At 40.9% G+C, this 24,294-nt stretch overlaps 1 protein-coding gene across 1 annotated transcript; it reads left to right on the top strand.

Annotated features, from left to right (window-relative positions):
* Positions 1-1,985: 1,985 nt before the first annotated feature.
* LOC131696838 (zinc finger protein 850-like) lies at positions 1,986-20,810 on the top strand. The gene is made up of 5 exons (XM_059010648.1): positions 1,986-5,048; positions 7,148-8,284; positions 12,037-12,286; positions 14,151-14,623; positions 16,089-20,810. Exons 1-5 carry the CDS (start codon positions 4,568-4,570, stop codon positions 17,168-17,170), a joined length of 3,423 nt encoding a protein of 1,140 aa, XP_058866631.1. The 5' UTR covers positions 1,986-4,567; the 3' UTR covers positions 17,171-20,810.
* Positions 20,811-24,294: the final 3,484 nt, after the last annotated feature.

The raw sequence follows: 24,294 nt of genomic DNA, 5'->3' as shown, positions 1-24,294 counted from the left end.
TTGAATACAACACAAAACAGACACATATAAAAAGCATCATTGCATTTAGATTTGAATACAACACAAAACAGACACATATAAAAAGCATCATTACATTTAGATTTGAATACAACACAAAACAGACACATATAAAAAGCATCATTGCATTTAGATTTGAATACAACACAAAACAGACACATATAAAAAGCATCATTACATTTAGATTTGCTTCCCCAGCCTTACATTTATATTAATACAGTTAAGAATAAAACGTGTTAGAAAACAATGGATCACCATCTCAAATTCACAACCAAAGAACATTCTGCATTGAAATGGAGTTAAAAAATGTTTTACTGACTATACCTTACTACTTCATATCGTTTGCATGATTTATTTTAATTGCAAATCTATATACTGCACTGTTTCAGTTTTGTTACAGGATACATTAGTTTATCTCTAATGTAATCACAGTTCTACATATACACTGCCCCTGTTCTGAGGCTATGTCCCAAATTCTGGGCTTCTCTGCTGTTCCGAATTCAGCTGAGTTTATGGGATGTTCAGCTCTACAGATGACAGCCCAGTTTCTAAGTCATGCTCAGTTTACCATAAAAATGTTCAACAGAACTGGATCGTGAATTCATTTAAGAGTAACCTTTAGTACATGAATCAAAGTTGACAACTTTTTTTTGACTCTCCCCAAATTTGAATTAGAAACAGAAATAACATTTAAATGTAAAAAAAAGCTTATTTCTTTATTACAATGAAGAAACTGCTTTGCACTGAAATAGATACAGTACATGAAAATGCAGGTGTTTTCCTTTATTAAAGGTTAATATCAAAATACATTTTGAGAAGGAACATGGTATTTCAAAAAAAGGACATCTCATTAGCTTATGTAATGTCCATCAATATACAGTCATGTGTAGCGGTTTATCAGACCTCAATATGAATAGAATAGTGGAATTCAACATATTTTATAAACCTATCACATGCAAATAAATAAATAAAAAATACAAAAAGGCCTATATCTGCTCTTTAGCTTATGGGTTTTAAGAGACCAGCGCCCTTCAACAACTTAACATGGATATTATTGGATTGCATTGGTCAATTACTCCTCATCTATTCCTGATAGTTATACTGTAGGCTAGCGTTGCTTGCAGCATTTCTGTGCAACTGCAAGATGTTTTTGCAGAATTCTACATGTAAGATTTCTGTTGGACTTTAGTCCCAATTACTGCATTCACAGTTTAGAGTTGGGCTCCAAACTTCACTGCCGTGTAAAAGGATTGGTTGTATAATTCTCTCACAATGTTAAAATGCCTCTACGCTTTCCCACTCGTGTCAACGTCATATTCCTCCGACAGACAAGAACCAATCAAAACGCGAGACTGTTAAGCAGTTCCATCCCCAAAACCGGGGCTGCGTCATACCTCCGCGTCTTTTCAAAGAGAACAACAACAACAAACGCCAGAAATTTAAAAGAAAAAAGATTGAGCTCCGCAGAGTTGTTTTTAATTTATTTAACATTTTGTTGCGTACCACTTGACAAGGCGTGGACGATAAAAAAGAAAAAGTGAGTTCCATGTTGTTGTTTTTAATTGGTGTTTGGTTGTTCTCGACGCAGTGGTGTTTTGCTGTTAGCCGCGGGTTTTTCAGCCGGTCAGTGTTTCTGTGCAGCGCAGGTATGTGATGTTCTCGTCATGGGTAGCTAGTAATGTCAGCGCGGTGTTGATGTGGTTTAACCTGCTGAACTCGGATGCGCGCAACCTCTCGATGCTCTCCTAGTGTCTGGGATAAATCCCGACTGAACTGAACAGATACTGTACGAAACTACACGTGATTGTAGATTCATATTGAATATAAACTACAGGAAAACGCATTGCGCGCTGAGAGATAAGCACGTCTGTCTGTGTTAATCACTTTATAAAACATAATGTTCTTGATTACCCTATATATATATTAATTTGATTTATTTATTAACTGCAGAAGCCATAAAGTAAATGATAGACGCGGTTGTGTTACGTTATTTTGACAAAAGGTATTTAGAGTGTCGCGCTACAGAAAGTGGTACATCATCAGAATGTGGTACTGGTACCAAAACTTGATCCGTGTGACGTCAAAAAATGGTACGCTGTCAGTGTTGTGATTGACTGCTGCACAAATCACTAGGAACAAGACAAAGTAGTTTACACACAGAATCCTACATATTTACAATGTTAGATAACAGAAGCTGTTGCTCATCAGTTAGTCATATATTTGTTGAATTGGTAAAAAAAAAAAAAAACAATTATATTATTATTATTTGTTTATTTAGCAGACGCCGTTATCCAAGGCGACTTACAGAGACTCGGGTGTGTGAACTATGCATCAGCTGCAGAGTCACTTACATTTATGTCTCACCCGAAAGACGGAGCACAAGGAGGTTAAGTGACTTGCTCAGGGTCACAAAATGAGTCAGTGGCTGAGGTGGGATTTGAACCGGGGACCTCCTGGTTACAAGCCCTTTTCTTTAACCACTGGACCACACAGCCTCCTATTAAAATGAACTTTAGAGGCCAACAGTATCATTTGTTCAGATGAGCGTTTCCTTGTTTTCTGAGCTAAAATTATTTGCACAGCCCGGGCAAGCGCAGTACATGGAGTACCACGTTTTAACATGTACCGCAAAATAACACGACCTGGGACTTTTTTAACATAACATTTACTGTTATACAGGCTTTTCAGCACGATAGGCTTTTTACAGTATATAGCGAATATTAATGGGCTTTTCCACATGGATAGACATTCTGTAATAACACAGGGATGTGGCAAAAACAATGCTGAAGCAACCTTATATAACATTTGTTATTTTGCACAGTTTAAGCTGTGTCTGAATGAACCACTCGCAGCGAGTCCAGCCTTTGATATGGAGACACTCCGCACTCACTTAACTTGAGCTTACATTAAACTATAATGTGGGCACATTTTAAGGTCTTTATTGTAAAAAGGTCTTCACAGAATTAAAAAAAATAACTTAATACAGTCAGTAAACTTCTTTAGTAACAAAACTAATCTGTACACAAAATATTAAGGCATTGTCGGGTGTTCAATATGCTTTTAGTACTCGCATACACACACACGCGCACACACACACACACACACGTGTGGAAGGCCGTCCGGGTCAGAAACACACTATTTAGTGCATCTTCAAATATTTAGTACATGCAGAGGCACTGGCCCCTCCAATAATCATCTCCAAAATATTGATTTCTGCCCTTTCTGTCACTGACACTCACACACTAAACGTATTTCCTCATAAAGTGCAGTTATGGACGTGTGTGTACTTGGTTTGCACATGTCCCGTCCCCCCCCCCCCCCCCAATAAGAAATAAGTAATAATAATAATGTGCAGTTAAGGACTGGCGCGTGTGTCCCTTTAATGTTTGAGTCCAGCTGTAGTAGTACAATTAGTGGATAAACCGCACATTTTAAAAATGATGCTATTTTATGCTAAACTGAAAACTGTTAATATACTAAAGGGAAAGCACTTGTGAAGCTGAATCGAGAGCTTCAATGCAGAGTTCCTGAAATGCAGTGTGATTTATTCGTACACCACATTGAGCCTGTTTTAACACTCGGGAATCGGACAATGCAATTTTTAGACAATAACAAAACATCTGATTTTTTTAAAATACAAAACAAAACACAAGGCTGCGCCGTCATATTTATACATTCTATTAATAATACAGTCATATTTATACATTCTATTAATAATAGTCATATTTATACATTCTATTAATAATAGTCATATTTATACATTCTATTAATAATACAGTCATATTTATACATTCTATTAATAATACAGTCATATTTATACATTCTATTAGTAATACAAAGCCTCTATACAAGCAGGGCTGTGCCCTGCCCCCGCTAATAGTGTGCAGGGCTCTCTCCTGCTGCCCTGCTGCAGGCTCTCTTACAACCGTATTGTCAATAAAATGCACAGTATTACTACATTTATAATACTTTTCATTGTACTGTCAATGAAATTTGATTTCAGTGTTACTGTAGCTTCAGTAGAAACTCACAGTATGCATTTGGCATTATTTTATTACTGTAACGTCAAGCTTGGCAAATGTCTGTGATATTCTTTGAGCGCTGGATGCGGAAGCAGGTATCTTGTTTGTTTATGTCCGTGTTATGTCTGTGTTGAAGGGACTATCTATCTGACTATCTGTACAGATCCGCCTCCTTTTTTTTTTTTCGGCTGCTATCGGTCTCACTCAGCCATTGAAAGCTTTTCTCTGCTTTTTCCTGAGAAAAAATGACTAGAGACCTGCGCTTGACGTCTTTTTGATGATGTCGGACCGGAAAGGGAAAATTGTAATGCTGGACCTGGTCCGCAAAGGGTTAAACTTTTTCAACAGATAAAATCCTATGATATTATAAATTTATTAAAAGAAATTCTGTGTTCCTTCAATAGTAAAGCCACTCCTGTTATAATGCCAGATTGCATTTGTCCCTTGAATGCCCTTCATAACACTGTATTTAAATAGATACATAATTATTTTTTCAGCAGCTACTAAACAGAATCCGGTCTGCTGCCATGGACAGTGTGAAGATGGAATCTGTCCAGATTAAAGAGGAGTTTTCTGAACTTGAACCTGCCCCCATTAGAGTGGAGTTCTCTGGGCTGGCTTCCCTCCCCATTAAACAGGAGCTCTGTGAGATGCAATGTGACAGCAGTCAGCCAGAGGTCTCTGAGATTAAAGCTGAGCACAATGAATTGGAGATCCCCCAGACAGAAGAACCCCTTCCTGTTAAACAAGAAGAGGTGCTGGAAACTGTCCGTATTAAACAGGAGCCCCCTGAAGTAGAGTTTGACCACATGGAACCAGGGAAGGAAGAATCCGAGGACTTCAAACCAAACATCCCTGAGCTGGAGCCTGTACGCCTGCGGGAGTGTAGCGTGGTGCTGGAGAGAATCTGCGTGAGAGAGCAAGGCGCTGGAGAGGAAGGCTCTCCCAACAGCACGCAAGGAGGTGGAAAGGAAGACGGGCGCTCCCATTCAGAATGCAGTCTAGCAGGTGAGTGACTCCCAGTAGCTGTGACATTGTCATTCTAGATTGCGTGAAATCCACAGTGTGGTTGAAAGAGAGGGAGCATATTAGTTAGATTACTTTAAAACCTGTCCAATCCGGCATCGCTTGGGACTGGAAAGTGGTGCCGGATTAGAGAGTTACTGTAAAACATTGAATACTGACCTAAAGGTAAAATGACAAAACTATCTGAACACTAAACAACTGTGTTACTGTACATACACAGTGTAATAAACACAGTAATGCTTCAGCAAACTCTTCACCTGTTATTATCACAAGCCTGTTTAACCCATTCCCATAGAAAGACCTTCACGTGCTCGTACTGTACCTGCATGAGGATTCAGGTGCATCTTGCTGCATTCAGGGTCTCTCACTGTTGGCTCTTTTGAGTTAGTGGCATACATGATGTTACAATTTACTAATAATTTGAAGGTATCTGGTTTTAAAACGTCATCATTTTTTCGATGTAGTATTAGAAATTTTAGGGTTGCCTCCCGTGTGTACGATTTATTGATTTAAAGGCAGCAAAATATGGAAATTGCACGTTCCTTTTCAAGAGTATGTCAACATCATTTTAAAAGGTTTACAAAACTTGAAAATGTCGCTGAATTTGTTGCGCAAGCTTGTTTTCAAAAAAAACTTTTTGTCTGCTTCCGTTTTGCAGCCAGCACTTTTACAGAACATTGCTACGTTTTTAAAGATGGTTTCAGTAGTGTCTTGAGTTTCAATGTTTGAATGCCGTTTGACCTTTGTCGTACCGCAAAATCTTCCAAGGTTAGCTGAAAGATATTCTATTTAAAAGAATGGAAATAAATAGAATATCTATGGTTAGCTGTACATGAGGCAATGCAGTGAAAACAAGCATCCATATTTAAACGAGGTATTCTCAACGCAGTAATAAGCTTTTTTTTTTTTTTTTTTTTTTTTTTGGTATTTCCTTGACAGACAGCCTTCTGCACGGCAGCTTAGAAGTAACAAGTTATTACAAGAAGCTGAGAAACCAGCAATACAGCTGTTGTGTTTCTGTTTGTTTCTGTTTGCACTTTTTGTAACATGAAACACTTTGTGCAGTTGTTGTGCACAGTGTGTGTTTCTGTAGGTTGTGTACGCATGTTTGCTTTGTATTTGTACTGTATAGACTACGTGCAACTACTGTTAAAATATAATCTACTAAAAGTACTCACCTTCACAGCACCATACTTTTTCAGTCTTGGCTACTTTGCTCTGCTGCGTAGAGGAGGTAGAGCCAGTCTTCTAGTGCAGGCGGAGCGGAGAGGTCGAGTGGGGGTGTAGGGAGAGATGAGGGTCTGGAGGTAGCTGGGTGCAGTCTGCTCAAGGCATCTGTAGGCGAGTACAAGAGTCTTGAACTGGATGCGAGCGATGATCGGGAGCCAGTGGAGTGAGCGGAGGAGTGGAGTTGCGTGGGAGAAGCGAGGCAGAGAGAACACCAGGCGAGCAGTGGAGTTCTGGATGAGCTGAGCGGACGGGTGGTGGTAGTCTAGGCGGGAGAGTACCAGGGCCTGGACCAGGAGCTGGGTGGCGTAGTTGGTGAGGAAGGGTCGGAATCTTCTGATGTTGCTCAGGAAGAATCGGCAAGTGCGTGCCAGAGTGGAGATGTGCTGGGAATCAGAGAGGCAGGGGTCCAGGGTGACTCCGAGGTTCTTAGCGGAGGAAGAGGGAGAGAGTGTGGTAGATTCCAGAGGAACAGAGATAGAGAGATCAGAGGAGGGGGAGGAGTAGGGAGAGAAAAGGAGGTCATAAAATACCATGATGAGAGAGATATAATTGTAATCTAATGCTGATATAATTGTAATCTGGGTTTGTCAGGGGCAATAGATCTGAAACATTACAGGAGAACTTCAAACTCAGATTTTGATCCCAGGGATCGGTTTCACCAGCATCAGTCTTTACTGACTTTGCTTTCACACATAAAGGCTTTAAGTTTAACTTTGCATTTTTAAACTGGTGTAACCCAGAGCAAACCCCACAGATAAAATGCACATACTTTAATCCACTTCACCACCTAGCCACATGCCCTAAGCCTACAAGCAGTCCCTCTTACTTTCTTTCCTGTTCATATTTTCCAGGTTCCAGTCCAGCAGCTAAAGCGAGGGCGGGCGGTGGAGAATATCCTGACTGTGGGAAAGGTTTCACCCAGTTAGGAAACCTGAAAACACACCAGCGAATTCATACAGGAGAGAAACTGTATAGCTGCTCTGACTGTGGAAAGAATTTCAGTGGTTCAGGAACCCTAATAAGACACCAGCGAATTCACACAGGAGAGAAACCGTATTGCTGCTCTGACTGTGGGAAGAGTTTCATTCAGTCAGAACACCTGAAAAGACACCAGCGAATTCACACTGGAGAGAAACCATTTTGCTGCTCTGACTGTGGGATGAGTTTCAATCAGTCAGGAGACATGAAAAAACACCAACGAATTCACACTGGAGAGAAACCATTTTGCTGCTCTGACTGTGGGATGAGTTTCAGTTACAGAGGAGCCCTGAAAGCACACCAGCAAATTCATCTAGGATATAGCCTGTATTGCTGCTCTGACTGTGGGAAGAGTTTCAGTTTTTCAGGGTACCTGAAAACACACCAGCGAATTCACAAAGGAGAGAAACCGTATTGCTGCTCTGACTGTGGGAAGAGTTTCAGTCAGTCAGGAGCCTTGAAAAAACACCAGCGAATTCACACTAGAGAGAAACCATATATCTGCTCTGACTGTGGGAAGAGTTTCAGCCACACAGAATCCCTGAAAACACACCAGCGAATTCATACAGGAGAGAAACCGTATTGCTGCTCTGACTGTGGGAAGAGTTTCAGTCAGTCAGGAGACATGAAAACACACCAGCGAATTCACACTGGAGAGAAACCATATATCTGCTCTGACTGTGGGAAGAGTTTCAGTCACACAGTATCCCTGAAGGCACACCAGCGAATTCATACAGGAGAGAAACCATATTGCTGCTCTGACTGTGGAAAGAGTTTCCGTTTTAAAACCAATCTTCATACACACCAACGAATTCACACAGGAGAGAAACCGTATCACTGCTCTGACTGTGGGAAGAGTTTCCGTACTAAAAATGACCTTCGAGTACACCAACGAACTCATACAGGAGAGAAACCGTATTGGTGCTCTGACTGTGGCAAGCACTTCCGTCAGGCAGGAGCTCTGAAATCACACCAGAGACGAAGCCCATGTTCATTCAGATCGAAACCTTAACCTTTCATTATGAGTCCCTGTGTAATTTACTGTTTTGTGTATCGCTCTAGAGCTTGAGATTTAAATGGTCAAAATGCTGTTCAGCTCTCTTGCACTGTGACTGTGTCAGAAAGTGGGCGGAGACGCGGACGCGTCACAAGAGGCTTCTCTGCTGTCAGTTTAACTCAGGCTGTCAATGCAGTCAGTGCCTGGGAGCGGGAATATGCAGAAAGGAAACTATTCTGCACCTCATCTGATGGACGAGTCAGGAGAAATTGATAACTCAGTGTGGGGAATGAGTTTCAGGGTTTAGCATTTAAACTGCATAGACTTGAAAATAAATACATTGATGGGAACGAGTATCCCGACCCCGGTATGTAGCATCCCAGAGACAAGACTGCACCGTCCTTACTGGACAACCGCCTGGAGGGTTTGTCTTGTACATTTTGTCACGTTTCTAGAATAAATGAATCACATCAATGATTGAATATTTTGCAATGTGCATTGTCCATGCTTTTATTTTACACTGCTTTTGTAAACTGCATCATATAATACAAGTGTAGCACGCATGTGCACGGGTCATAGGTACAGAAACTCAGACAGGTTTTATCCCGGCGCTTTCTTGCTCTTTTGCAGAGTTGGACCTTAAGAGTAGTTAAAGGGCTCCTCTGTGGGATGATTGTGTGGCACCTGCAGATTTACAAGGGAGTGGAGAAATGTGTAACATTGTAGAGCTTACCAGGAATAGGCCCCGGTAGCCATGGCGACTTGAGGTGAAATGGCCTGATCACCATAGTAACACCAATATGTATTGGGGGAGAACGCCTCTCCCGAATTCCTGAGCTTTGGAGGCCCTGAATAAACAAGATCGGGTTGCACCTGGACTCCAAGGTCAGAGGTTGAAGATGAATAATCCTTTGTGCTAGGGTTAGGTTTTCAGTAAGAAGAGAGAGTTACGGGTAACAGCCTTACGAGAGCTCTTCACAATATTCAACAGGGACACCCCATAGTTTGATCAACATTGTAAGAAACTTAAATAAATCAAAAGGCCATAAAGAGAAACTCGACCAACTGGGTTGCAATCGAAGAAAGGAAAAGTCAACGAATGTTGAACCAATAATGAATGAACTGATTCAGCCTGCTGCCACTGGTCAAATTTACAGCAAGAGTTTTCCAATCCACTGAGCGAGTCTGGGTTGTGTGACCAGGAATACAAGCAAATCCTACAGGCCTCTGACGCTGGGAAATTGAACCACAGACATAATACATGTAACGGTGTTCAGTTTAAGGGCCGTGGAGTCTAACTGAAGGATGTATAAATAAACAACAGATTGCTAAAGAATGAATTACGATTTCGTAATATCCTATTAGAATTTACTGAGTTTATTGTTCTTTCCTGACTCATATATATTGAAACAATTCTAACTTGCATCGATTGCAAGACAAAGGAAACTTCTGGAGTGGAAATGTAGCTGTGCTGGACAGCAGCTGGAATTGAGTTCAAAACCAGTATAAATATGAGTAGTGTTAGAGCTCTTGTGAGATCAGAGAAAGAATAGAACACTGCACCCCTCTGCATCTCCAAGTAAGAGAGTGCATGTCAATACCTCCCTGCATTGCTTGCTGTTCCCTGTTTAATAAAGCATTGGTATTAAACTCTTGTATTGAGTGCATTATTCTGTGTTAACCCATTCCAGAGACTCAGCCCCAAGTGTTTAGTTTAGGCTCAAACTTCTTCCACACATTGTAATTGTTAGATAAACAGAATACCACTTATGTAATCACAGAAGGGTTTTGTCCACTGGAGTTAGGATGTGTTGCAATGGAGCTGCAATGACTCATGCTGGAGGCTCATTGCACCATTATTAACATATGGATGCAGTGTCCAGTGTGATAAGAGATTAGAGAAGACTGCTGCTAGACTGTTGTAGTGTTTTATTATGATGATGATGATGATGATGATGATGATGTCAGTGCTCTGTGCAGTAAAGGGTTACCTGGAGGTGTTTTGTGCAACCGGTCCCTGGTTTTCATGAATTCTGTCTGATGACATTTAGAATGAATTAAAAACACACAAAACAAATGCACTGACTCGCTTCTTTAATATCACAAAAAATACAACACAAAACAGCCACATATAAAAAGCATCATTACATTTAGATTTGAATACAACACAAAACAGACACATATAAAAAGCATCATTACATTTAGATTTGAATACAACACAAAACAGACACATATAAAAAGCATCATTACATTTAGATTTGAATACAACACAAAACAGACACATATAAAAAGCATCATTACATTTAGATTTGAATACAACACAAATCAGCCACATATAAAAAGCATCATTACATTTAGATTTGAATACAACACAAAACAGCCACATATAAAAAGCATCATTACATTTAGATTTGAATACAACACAAAACAGACACATATAAAAAGCATCATTACATTTAGATTTGAATACAACACAAAACAGACACATATAAAAAGCATCATTACATTTAGATTTGAATACAACACAAAACAGACACATATAAAAAGCATCATTACATTTAGATTTGAATACAACACAAAACAGACACATATAAAAAGCATCATTACATTTAGATTTGAATACAACACAAAACAGCCACATATAAAAAGCATCATTGCATTTAGATTTGCTCCCCTAGTCATACATGTATATTAATACAGTTAAGAATAAAATGTGTTAGAAAACAATGGATCACCATCTCAAATTCACAACCAAAGAACATTCTGCATTGAAATGGAGTTAAAAAATGTTTTACTGACTATACCTTACTACTACTTATCGTTTGCATGATTTATTTTAATTGCAAATCTATATACTGCACTATTTCAGTTTTGTTACAGGATACATTAGTTTATCTCTAATGTAATCACAGTTCTACATATACACTGCCCCTGTTCTGAGGCTATGTCCCAAATTCTGGGCTTCTCTGCTGTTCCGAATTCAGCTGAGTTTATGGGATGTTCTGCTCTACAGATGACAGCCCAGTTTCTAAGTCATGCTCAGTTTACAATAAAAATGTTCAACAGAACTGGATCGTGAATTCATTTAAGAGTAACCTTTAGTACATGAATCAAAGTTGACAACTTTTTTTTGACTCTCCCCAAATTTGAATTAGAAACAGAAATAACATTTAAATGTAAAAAAAGCGTATTTCTTTATTACAATGAAAAAACTGCATTGCACTGAAATAGATACAGTACTGAAAATGCAGGTGTTTTCCTTTATTAAAGGTTAATATCAAAATACATTTTGAAAAGGAACATGGTATTTCAAAAAAAGGACATCTCATTTGCTTATGTAATGTCCATCAATATATAGTCATGTGTAGCGGTTTATCAGACCTCAATATGAATAGAATAGTGGAATTCAACATATTTTATAAACCTATTACATGCAAAAAAATAAATAAATACAAACATACAAAAAAGTACTATATCTGCTGTTTAACACATGGGTTTTAAGAGACCAGCGCCCTTCAACAACTTAACATGGATATTATTGGATTGCATTGGTCAAATAGTCCTCATCTATTCCTGATAGTTATACTGTAGGCTAGCGTTGCTTGCAGCATTTCTGTGCAACTGCAAGATGTTTTTGCAGAATTCTACATGTAAGATTTCTGTATTCCAATTACTGTATTCACAGTTTAGAGTGGGTCTCCAAACTTCACTGCCGTGTAAAAGGATTGGTTGTATAATTCTCTCACAATGTTAAAATGCCTCTAGGCTTTCCCACTCGTGTCAACGTCATATTCCTCCGACAGACAAGAACCAATCAAAACGCGAGACTGTTAAGCAGTTCCATCCCCAAAACCGGGGCTGCGTCATACCTCCGCGTCTTTTCAAAGAGGAGAACAACAACAACAAACGCCAGAAATTTAAAAGAAAAAAGATTGAGCTCCGCAGAGTTGTTTTTAATGTATTTAACATTTTGTTGCGCACCACTTGACAAGGCGTGGACGATAAATAAGAAAAAGTGAGTTCCATGTTGTTGTTTTTAATTGGTGTTTGGTTGTTCTCGACGCAGTGGTGTTTTGCTGTTAGCCGCGGGTTTTTCAGCCGGTCAGTGTTTCTGTGCAGCGCAGGTATGTGATGTTCTCGTCATGGGTAGCTAGTAATGTCAGCGCGGTGTTGATGTGGTTTAACCTGCTGAACTCGGATGCGCGCAACCTCTCGATGCTCTCCTAGTGTCTGGGATAAATCCCGACTGAACTGAACAGATACTGTACGAAACTACACGTGATTGTAGATTCATATTGAATATAAACTACATGGAAACGCATTGCGCGCTGAGAGATAAGCACGTCTGTCTGTGTTAATGACTTTATAAAACATAATGTTCTTGTTTACCCTAGTTTATTATTTTTTAATTATTATTGTTTTTTTAACTGCAGATGCCATAAACTAAATGATAGACGCGATTGTGTTATGTTATTTTGACAAAAGGTACAGGAAGTGGCTGAAAACCGGTGTAGGTGCAGAACGTGGTACATCATCAGAATATGGTACTGGTACCAAAATGTGTACCGTCAAAAAATAATATGCTGTCAGTGTTGTTATTGACTGCTGCACAAATCACTAGGAATAAGACAAACTGTAGTTCAAACACAGAATGGTATATGTTTACAATGTTAGATAACACAATGTGTTGCTCATTAGTTAGTTACATATTTGCTGAATTGGTAGAAAAAAATGATATTAAAATGAACTTTAAAGGTCAAACAGTACTTTTGTTTTTGTTCAGATGAGCGTTTCCTTGTTTTATGAGCTAAAATTATTTGCAAAGCCCGGGCAAGCGCAGTACATGGTGTACCAAATTTTAACATGTACCACAAAATAACACGGCCTGGGACTTTTTTAAAAGATTGAGAAATGTTGGGGCACTGGGATGCCTGGTCACCATGCTATATATATAATTATGCTACACTTGACCATATACTGTTATACAGGCTTTTCAGCACGATAGGCTTTTTACAGTATATAGCGAATATTAATGGGCTTTTCCACATGGATAGACATTCTGTAATAACACAGGGATGTGGCAAAAACAATGCTGAAGCAACCTTATATAACATTTGTTATTTTGCACAGTTTAAGCTGTGTCTGAATGAACCACTCGCAGCGAGTCCAGCCTTTGATATGGAGACACTCCGCACACACTTAACTTGAGCTTACATTAAACTATAATGTGGGCACATTTTAAGGTCTTTATTGTAAAAAGGTCTTCACAGAATTAAAAAAAATAACTTAATACAGTCGGTAAAATTCCTTAGTAACAAAACTAATCTGTACACAAAATATTAAGGCATTGTCGGGTGTTCAATATGCTTTTAGTACACGCACACACACATGCGCACACACGCACGCGTGTGGAAGACCATACGGGTCAGAAACACATTATTTAGTGCATCTTCAAATATTTAGTACATGCAGGGGCACTGGCCCCTCCAATAATCATCTCCAAAATATTGATTTCTGCCCTTTCTGTCACTGACACTCACACACTAAACGTATTTCCTCGTGCGGTTATGGATGTGTGTGTACTTGAGACCTGAGACTTGAGACCAGAGACCTGTGCTTGACATCTTTTTGAGGGGTGTCTGACCGGAAAGGAAAAATTGTAATGCTGGACCTGGTCCAACATATAGAACAGATAAAATCCTATGATATTATAAATTTATTACAAGAAATTCTGTGTTCCTTCAATAGTAAAGTCACTCCTGCTATAATGCCAGATTGCATCTGTCCGTTGAATGCCCTTCATAACACTGTATTTAAATTGATACATAATTATTTGTTCAGCAGCTACTAAACAGAGTCCTGTGTGCTGCCATGGACAGAGTGAAGATGGAATCTGTCCAGATTAAAGAGGAGTTCCCTGAACTTGAACCTGTCCCCATTAGAGTGGAGTTCTCTGGGCTGGCTTCCCTCCCCATTAAACAGGAGCTCTGTGAGATGCAATGTGACAGAAGTCAGCCAGAGGTCTCTGAGATTAAAGCTGAGCACAATGAATTGGAGATCCCCCAGATGGAAGAATCCCTTCCTGTGAAACAAGAAGAGGTGCTGGAAACTGTCCGTATTAAACAGGAGCCCCCTGAAGTAGAGTTTGAGCACATGGAAGCAGTGAAGGAAGAATCGGAGGACTTCAAACCAAACATCCCTGAGCTGGAGCCTGTACGCCTGCGGGAGTGTAGCGTGGTGCTGGAGAGAATCTGCGTGAGAGAGCAAGGCGCTGGAGAGGAAGGCTCTCCCAACAGCACGCAAGGAGGTGGAAAGGAAGACGGATGCTCACATTCAGAATGCAGTCTAGCAGGTGAGTGACTCCCAGTAGCTGTGACATAGTCATTCTAGATTGCGTGAAATCCACAGTGTGGTTGAGAGGGAGGGAGCATATTGGTTAGGTTACTGTACTTTAAAACCTGTCCAATCTGGCATCGCTTGGGACTGGAAAGTGGTGCCGGATTAGAGAGTTACTGTAAAACATTGAATACTGACCTAAAGGTAAAATGACAAAACTATCTGAACACTAAACAACTGTGTTACTGTACATACACAGTGTAATAAACACAGTAATGCTTCAGCAAACTCTTCACCTGTTATTATCACAAGCCTGTTTAACCCATTCCCATAGAAAGACCTTCACGTGCTTGTACTGTACCTGCATGAGGATTCAGGTGCTTTCTGCTGCATTCAGGGTCTCTCAGAGTTAGCTCTCTTGAGGTTGGTGTTTGTTCAGCTTTTCTTTCTCGATTTGTATTTGTTTTGTTTTACAGACCAGTTTCAAACATAAAAAAGAAAAATCACATGAGTCGATGCTGTAGTCAGATATACATTGATTTAGACAGACAGATTCCAGAATAGCCAGGCTCTGGATTGTAGAGGGGATCACACCATTCATTTCAATAGGGATTTGATCAGGACCCCAAAATCATACCGAATTAGAATGCTGGTTTGTAGAGGGGCTGGATTAGACAGGGCTCTACAGCTATGGACAAAAGCTTTGCATCTCCTAGAATAAAAAATATATGGAAATAATTTAGACCTTTTAGTTGGATTCATGTCAGCAAAGAAACTACAAAATTCTAGGTGTTTCTAAACTTTTGGCTGTAGTGTAAGTTCCTGATGCATTTACAGTCTGTGTAACTGTATAAAATAAACTGCTTGTGTTTCTGTCTGTATACTGGAGTCCTGTAACCCACTGTGTTGGGATTCAATTATAGGAATGATAAATGGAGAGAATTGAATTAACAAAACACATAAACCCTGCATGTGTAATGTAATGCTATGGCATTGGGCTGCACATTTCTAATGCACCGTGATGTATATCTGTACAACAATAAACAAGATGATTCCAAACAGAGAGAGGGAGGGAGCCGTTCCAGTCTCCAAGCACATCATTGACAGATTATACTACATTACACTACAGTTCTATGTATGCATCTGTACATAATCCAAGATAGAAAAGTCATAAAATGCCTCGATGAGAAATAATTGTAGTGTGTTAGAGGAAATAGACCTGAAACATTGCAGGAGAACTCCCAACTCAGATTTTGATCCCAGGGCTCGGTTTCACCAGCATCAGTCTTTACTGACTTTGCTTTCACACAGAAAGGCTTTATGTTTAACTTATTTTAAACAAATGTATTTTTAAACTGGTGTAACCCAGTGCAAGCCCCCACAGCTGAAATTCACATGCTTTAATCCACTCCTCCACCCAGCCACATGCCCGAAGCCTACAAGCAGTCCCTCTTACTTTCTTTCCTGTTCATATTTTCCAGGTTCCAGTCCAGCAGCTAAAGCGAGGGCGGGAGGTGGAGAATATCCTGACTGTGGGAAAGGTTTCACCCAGTTAGGAAACCTGAAAACACACCAGCGAATTCACACTGGAGAGAAACTGTATCGCTGCTCTGACTGTGGGAAGAGTTTTAGGGATTCAGGAACCCTGAAAAGACACCAGCGAATTCACACAGGAGAGAAACCGTATTGCTGCTCTGACTGTGGGAAGAGTTTCATTCAGTCAGGACACCTGAAAAGACACCAGCGAATTCATACTGGAGAGAAACCATTTCGCTGCTCTGACTGTGGGATGAGTTTCAGTCATTCAGGAGACATGAAAAAGCACCAACGAATTCACACTGGAGAGAAACCATTTCGCTGCTCTGACTGTGGGATGAGTTTCAGTCATTCAGGAGACATGAAAAAGCACCAACGAATTCACACTGGAGAGAAACCATTTTGCTGCTCTGACTGTGGGATGAGTTTCAGTCATTCAGGAGACATGAAAAAACACCAGAGAATTCACACAGGAGAGAAACCGTATTGCTGCTCTGACTGTGGGAAGAGTTTCAGTTTTTCAGGAGACATGAAAAAACACCAGAGAATTCACACAGGAGAGAAGTCGTATTGCTGCTCTGACTGTGGGAAGAGTTTCCGTTTTAAAAACAATCTTCATACACACCAACAAATTCACACAGGAGAGAAACCATATCACTGCTCTGACTGTGGGAAGAGTTTCCGTTTGAAAACCAACCTTCATATACACCAACGAATTCACACAGGAGAGAAACCGTATCACTGCTCTGACTGTGGGAAGAGTTTCCGTTTTAAAGCCAACCTTCTTACACACCTACAAATTCACACAGGAGAGAAACCGTGTCACTGCTCTGACTGTGGGAAGAGTTTCCGTACTAAAAATGACCTTCGAGTACATCAACGAATTCATTCAGGAGAGAAACCGTATTGGTGCTCTGACTGTGGCAAGCACTTCCGTCAGGCAGGAGCTCTGAAATCACACCAGCGAATTCACAACGGTGACAAAGCCCATGTTCATTCAGAACGAAACCTTAACCTTGCATTATGAGTCCCTGTGTAATTTACTGTTTTGTGTATCGCTCTAAGAGCTTGAATTTTAAATGGTCAAAATGCTGTTCAGCAACTAGCACTCTGATTGTGTCAGAAAGTGGGCGGAGACGCGGACACGTCACAAGAGGCTTCTCTGCTGTCAGTTTAACTCAGGCTGTCAATGCAGTCATAAGAACATAAGAAAGTTTAACAACGAGAGGAGGCCATTCAGCCCATCTTGCTCGTTTGGTTGTTAGATCCCAGAATCTCATCGAGCAGTTCTTGAAGGATCCCAGGGTGTCAGCTTCAATAACATTACTGGGGAGTTGGTTCCAGACCCTCACAATTCTCTGTGTAAAAAAGTGCCTTCTATTTTCTGTTCTGAATGCCCCTTTATCTAATCTCCATTTGTGACCCCTGGTCCTTGTTTCTTTTTTCAGGTCGAAAAAGTCCCCTGGGTCGACACTCTCAATACCTTTTAGGATTTTGAATGTTTGAATCAGATCACCGCATAGTCTTTGTTCAAGACTGAATAGATTCAATTATTTTAGCCTGTCTGCATACGACATGCCTTTTAAACCCGTGATAATTCTGGTCACTCTTCTTTGCACTCTTTCTAGAGCAGCAATATCCTTTTTGTATCGAGGTGACCAGAACTGAACACAATATTCTAGGTGAGGTCTTACTAATGCATTGTAAAGTTTTAACATTACTTCCCTTGCTTTAAATTCAGCACTTCTCACAATATATCCCAGCATCTTGTTGGCCTTTTTTATAGCTTCCCCACATTGTCTAGATGAAGACATTTCTGAGTCAACATAAACTCCTAGGTCTTTTTCATAGATCCCTTCTTCAATTTCAGTATCTCCCATATGATATTTATAATGCACATTTTTATTGCCTGCATGCAATACTTTACACTTTTCTCTAATAAATGTCATTTGCCATGTGTCTGCCCAGTTCTGACTGCTGTCTAGATCATTTTGAATGACCTTTGCTGCTGCAACAGTGTTTGCCACTCCTCCTATTTTTATGTCGTCTGCAAATTTAACAAGTTTGCTTACTATACCAGAATCTAAATCATTAATGTAAATGTAAATTAATGATTTAGTTACACCACTGGTTACCTTGCTCCATTTTGAGGTTTCTCCTCTAATCAGTACTTTCCGTTTTCTACATGTTAACCACTCCCTAATCCATGTGCATGCATTTCCTTGAATCCCTACTGCATCCCTTCCTTTCTGCATATTCCCGATCCCAGTCATTGCCTGGGAGCGGGAATATGCAGAAAGGAAACTATTCTGCACCTCATCTGATGGACGAGTCAGGAGAAATTGATAACTCAGTGTGGGGAATCAGTATCAGGGTTTAGCATTTAAACTTCATAGACTTGAAAATAAATAAATTGATGGAACGAGTATCCCGACCCCGGTATGTAGCATCCCAGAGACAAGACTGCACCGTCCTTACTGGACAACCGTCTGCAGGGTTTTATTCTGTAATCCCTGATTAAAAAAGATCGTGTTGCACCTGGACTCCAAGGTGAGAGGTTGAAGATGAATAATCCTTTGTGCTAGGGTTAGGTTTTCAGTAAGAAGAGAGAGCTACTCATTTAACGCAGAAGCAAATTATTTTGGAGCCTTCCCAGGGAAGAAATGTGAATGAAATGAAACATCCTAGTTCAAACAGCTGAGTGTAAAGGATTGTTGGAAATGTATTCACTTGCATCCACATTAGCATCTCTGTTCTGTATTTTAGTGTCGTTTGGGGACTTCAGTTCCCATGATGCATTTCGAGTTGCCATGCTGCTCACACAAATACGTGCGCTCCTTGAAGACAAGTGGAGGTGCTGAAAGCGATGGATAATGCAGCACCGTACAAGAAAAAGAAAGATGCTGCTGCAGATTTCAACATTCCCACAAGCACTTTGAAAACCGTTCTGAAATAACGGGATACAATAATACAGGCCTGTGAACAGCAAACTGGATGCAAGTCGTCAGCGTTTCTGATTTGCTCAATACCTGATGCTGAGGACGCCTTGCTTCTGTGCTTTAAAAATGCCTGTGATCAGAATGTGCCTGAATCTGGAATCACTATGAGACACACCCTGAGGAATGAGCACAGCAGCTGGGACATGCACATTTCAACTGCATTTCATTTGCCATGTATACTTTTTAAAAGCTCACTTACAACTGTAATTACATTTATAATACTTTTCACTGTAGCCGACTGTAATTGAAATTTGATTTCAGTCTCACTGTAACTTCAATACAAACTGACCATATGCATTTGAGACTGCTGATAATCAGAATTACTGATAACACTTTTTTGCTGGTCCCTTGAAATTCATTTTCATGAGAATTGACAGTATGTGTATATGTGGTGTACATGCGCGTCCGCAGTTAGGAACTGGTTTAGGGTGCAATAAGTAAACTATATAACAATATATAACAAGCATCATTACATTTAGATTTGCTCCCCCCAGTCATACAGTTAATAAAGCGTTTTAAAAAACAATCACCATCTGAAATAAACAACCAAAGAACATTCTGCATTGAAACTGAGTTAAAAAATGTTTTACTGACTATACCTTACTACTTCTTATCATTTGCATGATTTATTTTAATTGCAAATCTATATACTGCACTATTTCAGTTTTGTTACAGGATACATTAGTTTATCTCTAATGTAATCACAGTTTTATATATACACTGCCCCTGTTCTGAGGCTATATGCCAAATTCTGGACCGCTTTGCTTTTCAGATAACGTCCCAAATTCTGGGCTTTTCTGCTGTTCCGAATTCAGCCGAGTTTATGGGATGTTCTGCTCTACACATGACAGCCCAGTTTCTAGGTCATACTCTCCCCAAATTTTGTTTTAAGAAGAAACAGAAATCAATTTTTTTTTTTAAAGCTTATTTATTTATTACAATGAATAAACTGCATTGCACTGAAATAGATTATTAAAGGTTAATATTAAAATACATTTTTGAGAAGGAACATGGTATTCCAAAAAAAGGACATCTCATTAGCTTATGTAATGTCCATCAATATATAGTCATGCGTAGGGGTTTATCAGACCTCAATATGAATAGAATAGTGGAATTCAACATATTTTATAAACCTATCACATGCAAATAAATAAAAAAAAAATACAAAAAGGCCTATATCTGCTCTTTAGCTTATTTGGTTTTAAGAGACCAGCGCCCTTCAACAACTTAACATGGATATTATTGGATTGCATTGGTCAATTACTCCTCATCTATTCCTGATAGTTATACTGTAGGCTAGCGTGAGCAAGATGGCTTGTGGGTGACGTCAGACCAGGAAGAGACACACAGTACTGGGAGGTATGAAGTGCTGTTGGGCGAGTTTATTGCCAATTAAAGATTTAAACAAACAAACAAAACACTTTGCAAAATAATATGGCACGGTGGCCAAAACACAAAATAAAGCGAACACTAAATAAAACGTAATGACAGTGCACGCTGGTGTAATGACAGTGCACGCTGGTGTAATGATAGCACGCTGGTGTAATGACAGTGCACGCTGGTGTAATGCCAGTGTGCGCTGGTGTAATGCCAGCACGCTGGTGTAATGACAGCACGCTGGTGTAATGACAGCACGCTGGTGTAATGACAGTGCGCGCTGGTGTAATGACAGCACGCTGGTGTAATGACAGCACGCTGGTGTAATGCCAGCACGCTGGTGTAATGACAGCACGCTGGTGTAATGTCAGTGCGAGCTGGTGTAATGACAGTGCGCGCTGGTGTAATGACAGCACGTTGGTGTAATGACAGCGCGCTGGTGTAATGACAGTGCGCGCTGGTGTAATGACAGCACGCTGGTGTAATGCCAGCACGCTGGTGTAATGACAGCACGCTGGTGTAATGTCAGTGCGAGCTGGTGTAATGACAGCACGCTGGTGTAATGACAGCGCGCTGGTGTAATGACAGCACGCTGGTGTAATGACAGCACGCTGGTGTAATGACAGCGCACGCTGGTGTAATGACAGCACGCTGGTGTAATGACAGCACGCTGGTGTAATGACAGCGCGCTGGTGTAATGACAGCACGCTGGTGTAATGACAGCACGCTGGTGTAATGACAGCGCACGCTGGTGTAATGACAGCACGCTGGTGTAATGACAGCGCGCTGGTGTAATGACAGCGCACGCTGGTGTAATGACAGCACGCTGGTGTAATGACAGCACGCTGGTGTAATGACAGCACGCTGGTGTAATGACAGTGTGCGCTGGTGTAATGACAGCACGCTGGTGTAATGACAGCACGCTGGTGTAATGACAGCACGCTGGTGTAATGACAGTGTGCGCTGGTGTAATGCCAGCACGCTGGTGTAATGACAGCACGCTGGTGTAATGACAGCACGCTGGTGTAATGACAGCACGCTGGTGTAATGCCAGCACGCTGGTGTAATGCCAGCACGCTGGTGTAATGACAGCACGCTGGTGTAATGACAGCACGCTGGTGTAATGACAGTGCACGCTGGTGTAATGACAGCACGCTGGTGTAATGACAGTGCACGCTGGTGTAATGACAGCACGCTGGTGTAATGACAGTGCACGCTGGTGTAATGACAGCACGCTGGTGTAATGACAGTGTGCGCTGGTGTAATGCCAGCACGCTGGTGTAATGACAGCACGCTGGTGTAATGACAGCACGCTGGTGTAATGACAGTGCGCTGGTGTAATGACAGCACGCTGGTGTAATGACAGTGCGCTGGTGTAATGACAGTGCGCGCTGGTGTAATGACAGCACGCTGGTGTAATGACAGCACGCTGGTGTAATGACAGCACGCTGGTGTAATGACAGCGTGCTGGTGTAATGACAGTGCACGCTGGTGTAATGACAGCACGCTGGTGTAATGACAGCACACTGGTGTAATGACAGCACGCTGGTGTAATGACAGTGCACGCTGGTGTAATGCCAGTGTCGCGCTGGTGTAATGACAGCACGCTGCTGTAATGCCAGTGTCGCGCTGGTGTAATGCCAGCACGCTGCTGTAATGCCAGTGCATGCTGGTGTAATGACAGTGCACGCTGGTGTAATGACAGCACGCTGGTGTAATGACAGTGCACGCTGGTGTAATGACAGCACGCTGGTGTAATGCCAGTGCGCGCTGGTGTAATGCCAGTGCACGCTGGTGTAATGCCAGTGTCGCGCTGGTGTAATGACAGCACGCTGGTGTAATGCCAGTGCACGCTGGTGTAATGACAGCATGCATAGCAATTGTTAATTCTTTAGTTTTAATTTCAGTTTCAATTCTTATTATCTCGCTCTCTCACTCCACCTCTGAACACCCGACCAACAGAAATAATAATGAGATACAGGGAATACACAATGATGTGTACTGCTCTGTATATTTAATTCACGGGGCATCCCCAAACATGTACACGGTATTCAAAACACATACACGGTCACCAGTCCTCAGTGAGTGCAGTAGTGCTGGTGCTGTAAATACAATTGATCATGCTCCAGTGCAGGGATGTTCCAGGTAAGTGCTGGCCTCTGACGACAGCTCCAGAACGTGTTAGCCGTCTAATAATAACAATTATACAAAACAAACAAAACACTCACGATACCATACAATACGGGTCCTTCCGGGTTCAAAGCTTTAACCAAATGAAGGAACAGATCCATCCTGTCAAGGTCTGGGGATTCCGTGTCGGTATTGTTCTGGTTACTAGATCCACAGGGAGATGGGCGTGGCATCCAAACATCACATCCTCTCTCAAAGATGCTAACAAAGACAAAAGTTTTCATTAAGTCTCTCACAAGCCCCGTTCCCTTGTGGATGGTACGGGGTAGTGCAGCTTTTCCGAAAGCCATACAACCTGCTCAGTTCTTGCACCAATTCTGACTCGAATGCAGCCCCACGGTCGGAGTGGATACGCTCCGGACATCCAAAAAGCTGAATTATGGCTTTCTATGGAGCTTTTATTATGGTCTGTGTGGTCTGCTCTCTAGTGGGTATGGCCGAGGCGAATCTAGAAAACAAGTCTACCATGACAGCAGTGTGGAGTAGTGGTTAGGGCTCTGGACTCTTGACTGGAGGGTCGTGGGTTCAATCCCAGGTGGGGGACACTGCTGCTGTACCCTTGAGCAAGGTACTTTACCTAGATTGCTCCAGTAAAAACCCAACTGTATAAATGGGTAATTATATGTAAAAATAATATGATATCTGTATAATGTGAAATAATGTGACATCTTGTAACAATTGTAAGTCGCCCTGGATAAGGGCGTCTGCTAAGAAATATATAATAATAATATAAGGGTATCTCCAGCACGGCCTAAGGACAGATAATCAATCACCACGTTCATATTTGGAAAGTATGGTACTTTCAATGGAGAGATATTGAGCACAGAGTGTAGGGTCTGTCTCAATAAATTGCAGTTTGACTAGAGGGAGAGCAAATATGACCATTTATGGGCATTTGTGTAGGGGGTTTTACAGCTCTGCTCTGCTTGCTTGCATGGGGGATGGGAGAATCTCAGAGATAACACATGCAAAGGAATGTGTGTATGAGGCCTGGAGACTTGCCACGTATAGGTATAGTGAGGAGGGGTCATAAATTACATCATTAAAATGGTGTGTTTTGGAATCTACACAACTGAAGTGAATGCATTGTGTGGTGCTCAGTTCTACCAATCTCACTGCAAAGTGATCTCGAGGAGTCGAATGGGTCAAAGTTCAAGTATATTTTCCTCTAGAGGAATTCTGACATTTTGACGTCTACTTTGATTTTATCCTTGTATTATAATATTATACGTCCCACCCATCCTAGCCCTAAACCAATTATATGGAGACATGACCCGTAGTCATGGATATGACCCACGCAAAAAAAAAATATATAGATTAGTGATTGGACGGCCGAGATATGACATAAAAGGTCAAGGATCATATCCGATCAGGACTGCCTGTCGGTCGTTACAAGTGTAAATGTCTCCAATTAGGAAGGACTTCACAGTAAATGGTTGAGGGGCTCATTTTTACACGTTGCTTGTACTTTGCACAAGAATGTCTGTAATCTCTCACTCGATGGAATCATTACTAATTTACAATGTATTTAGTTTGCATTATATTTGCATATAAAACTATTTAATCACCATCTATAGCCAGTTTA

The sequence above is a fragment of the Acipenser ruthenus genome, chromosome 41 (genome assembly GCF_902713425.1).
Source record: "Acipenser ruthenus chromosome 41, fAciRut3.2 maternal haplotype, whole genome shotgun sequence".
Classification (NCBI taxonomy): domain Eukaryota; kingdom Metazoa; phylum Chordata; class Actinopteri; order Acipenseriformes; family Acipenseridae; genus Acipenser; species Acipenser ruthenus.
This window is presented reverse-complemented; position numbering and strand designations above follow the sequence as displayed.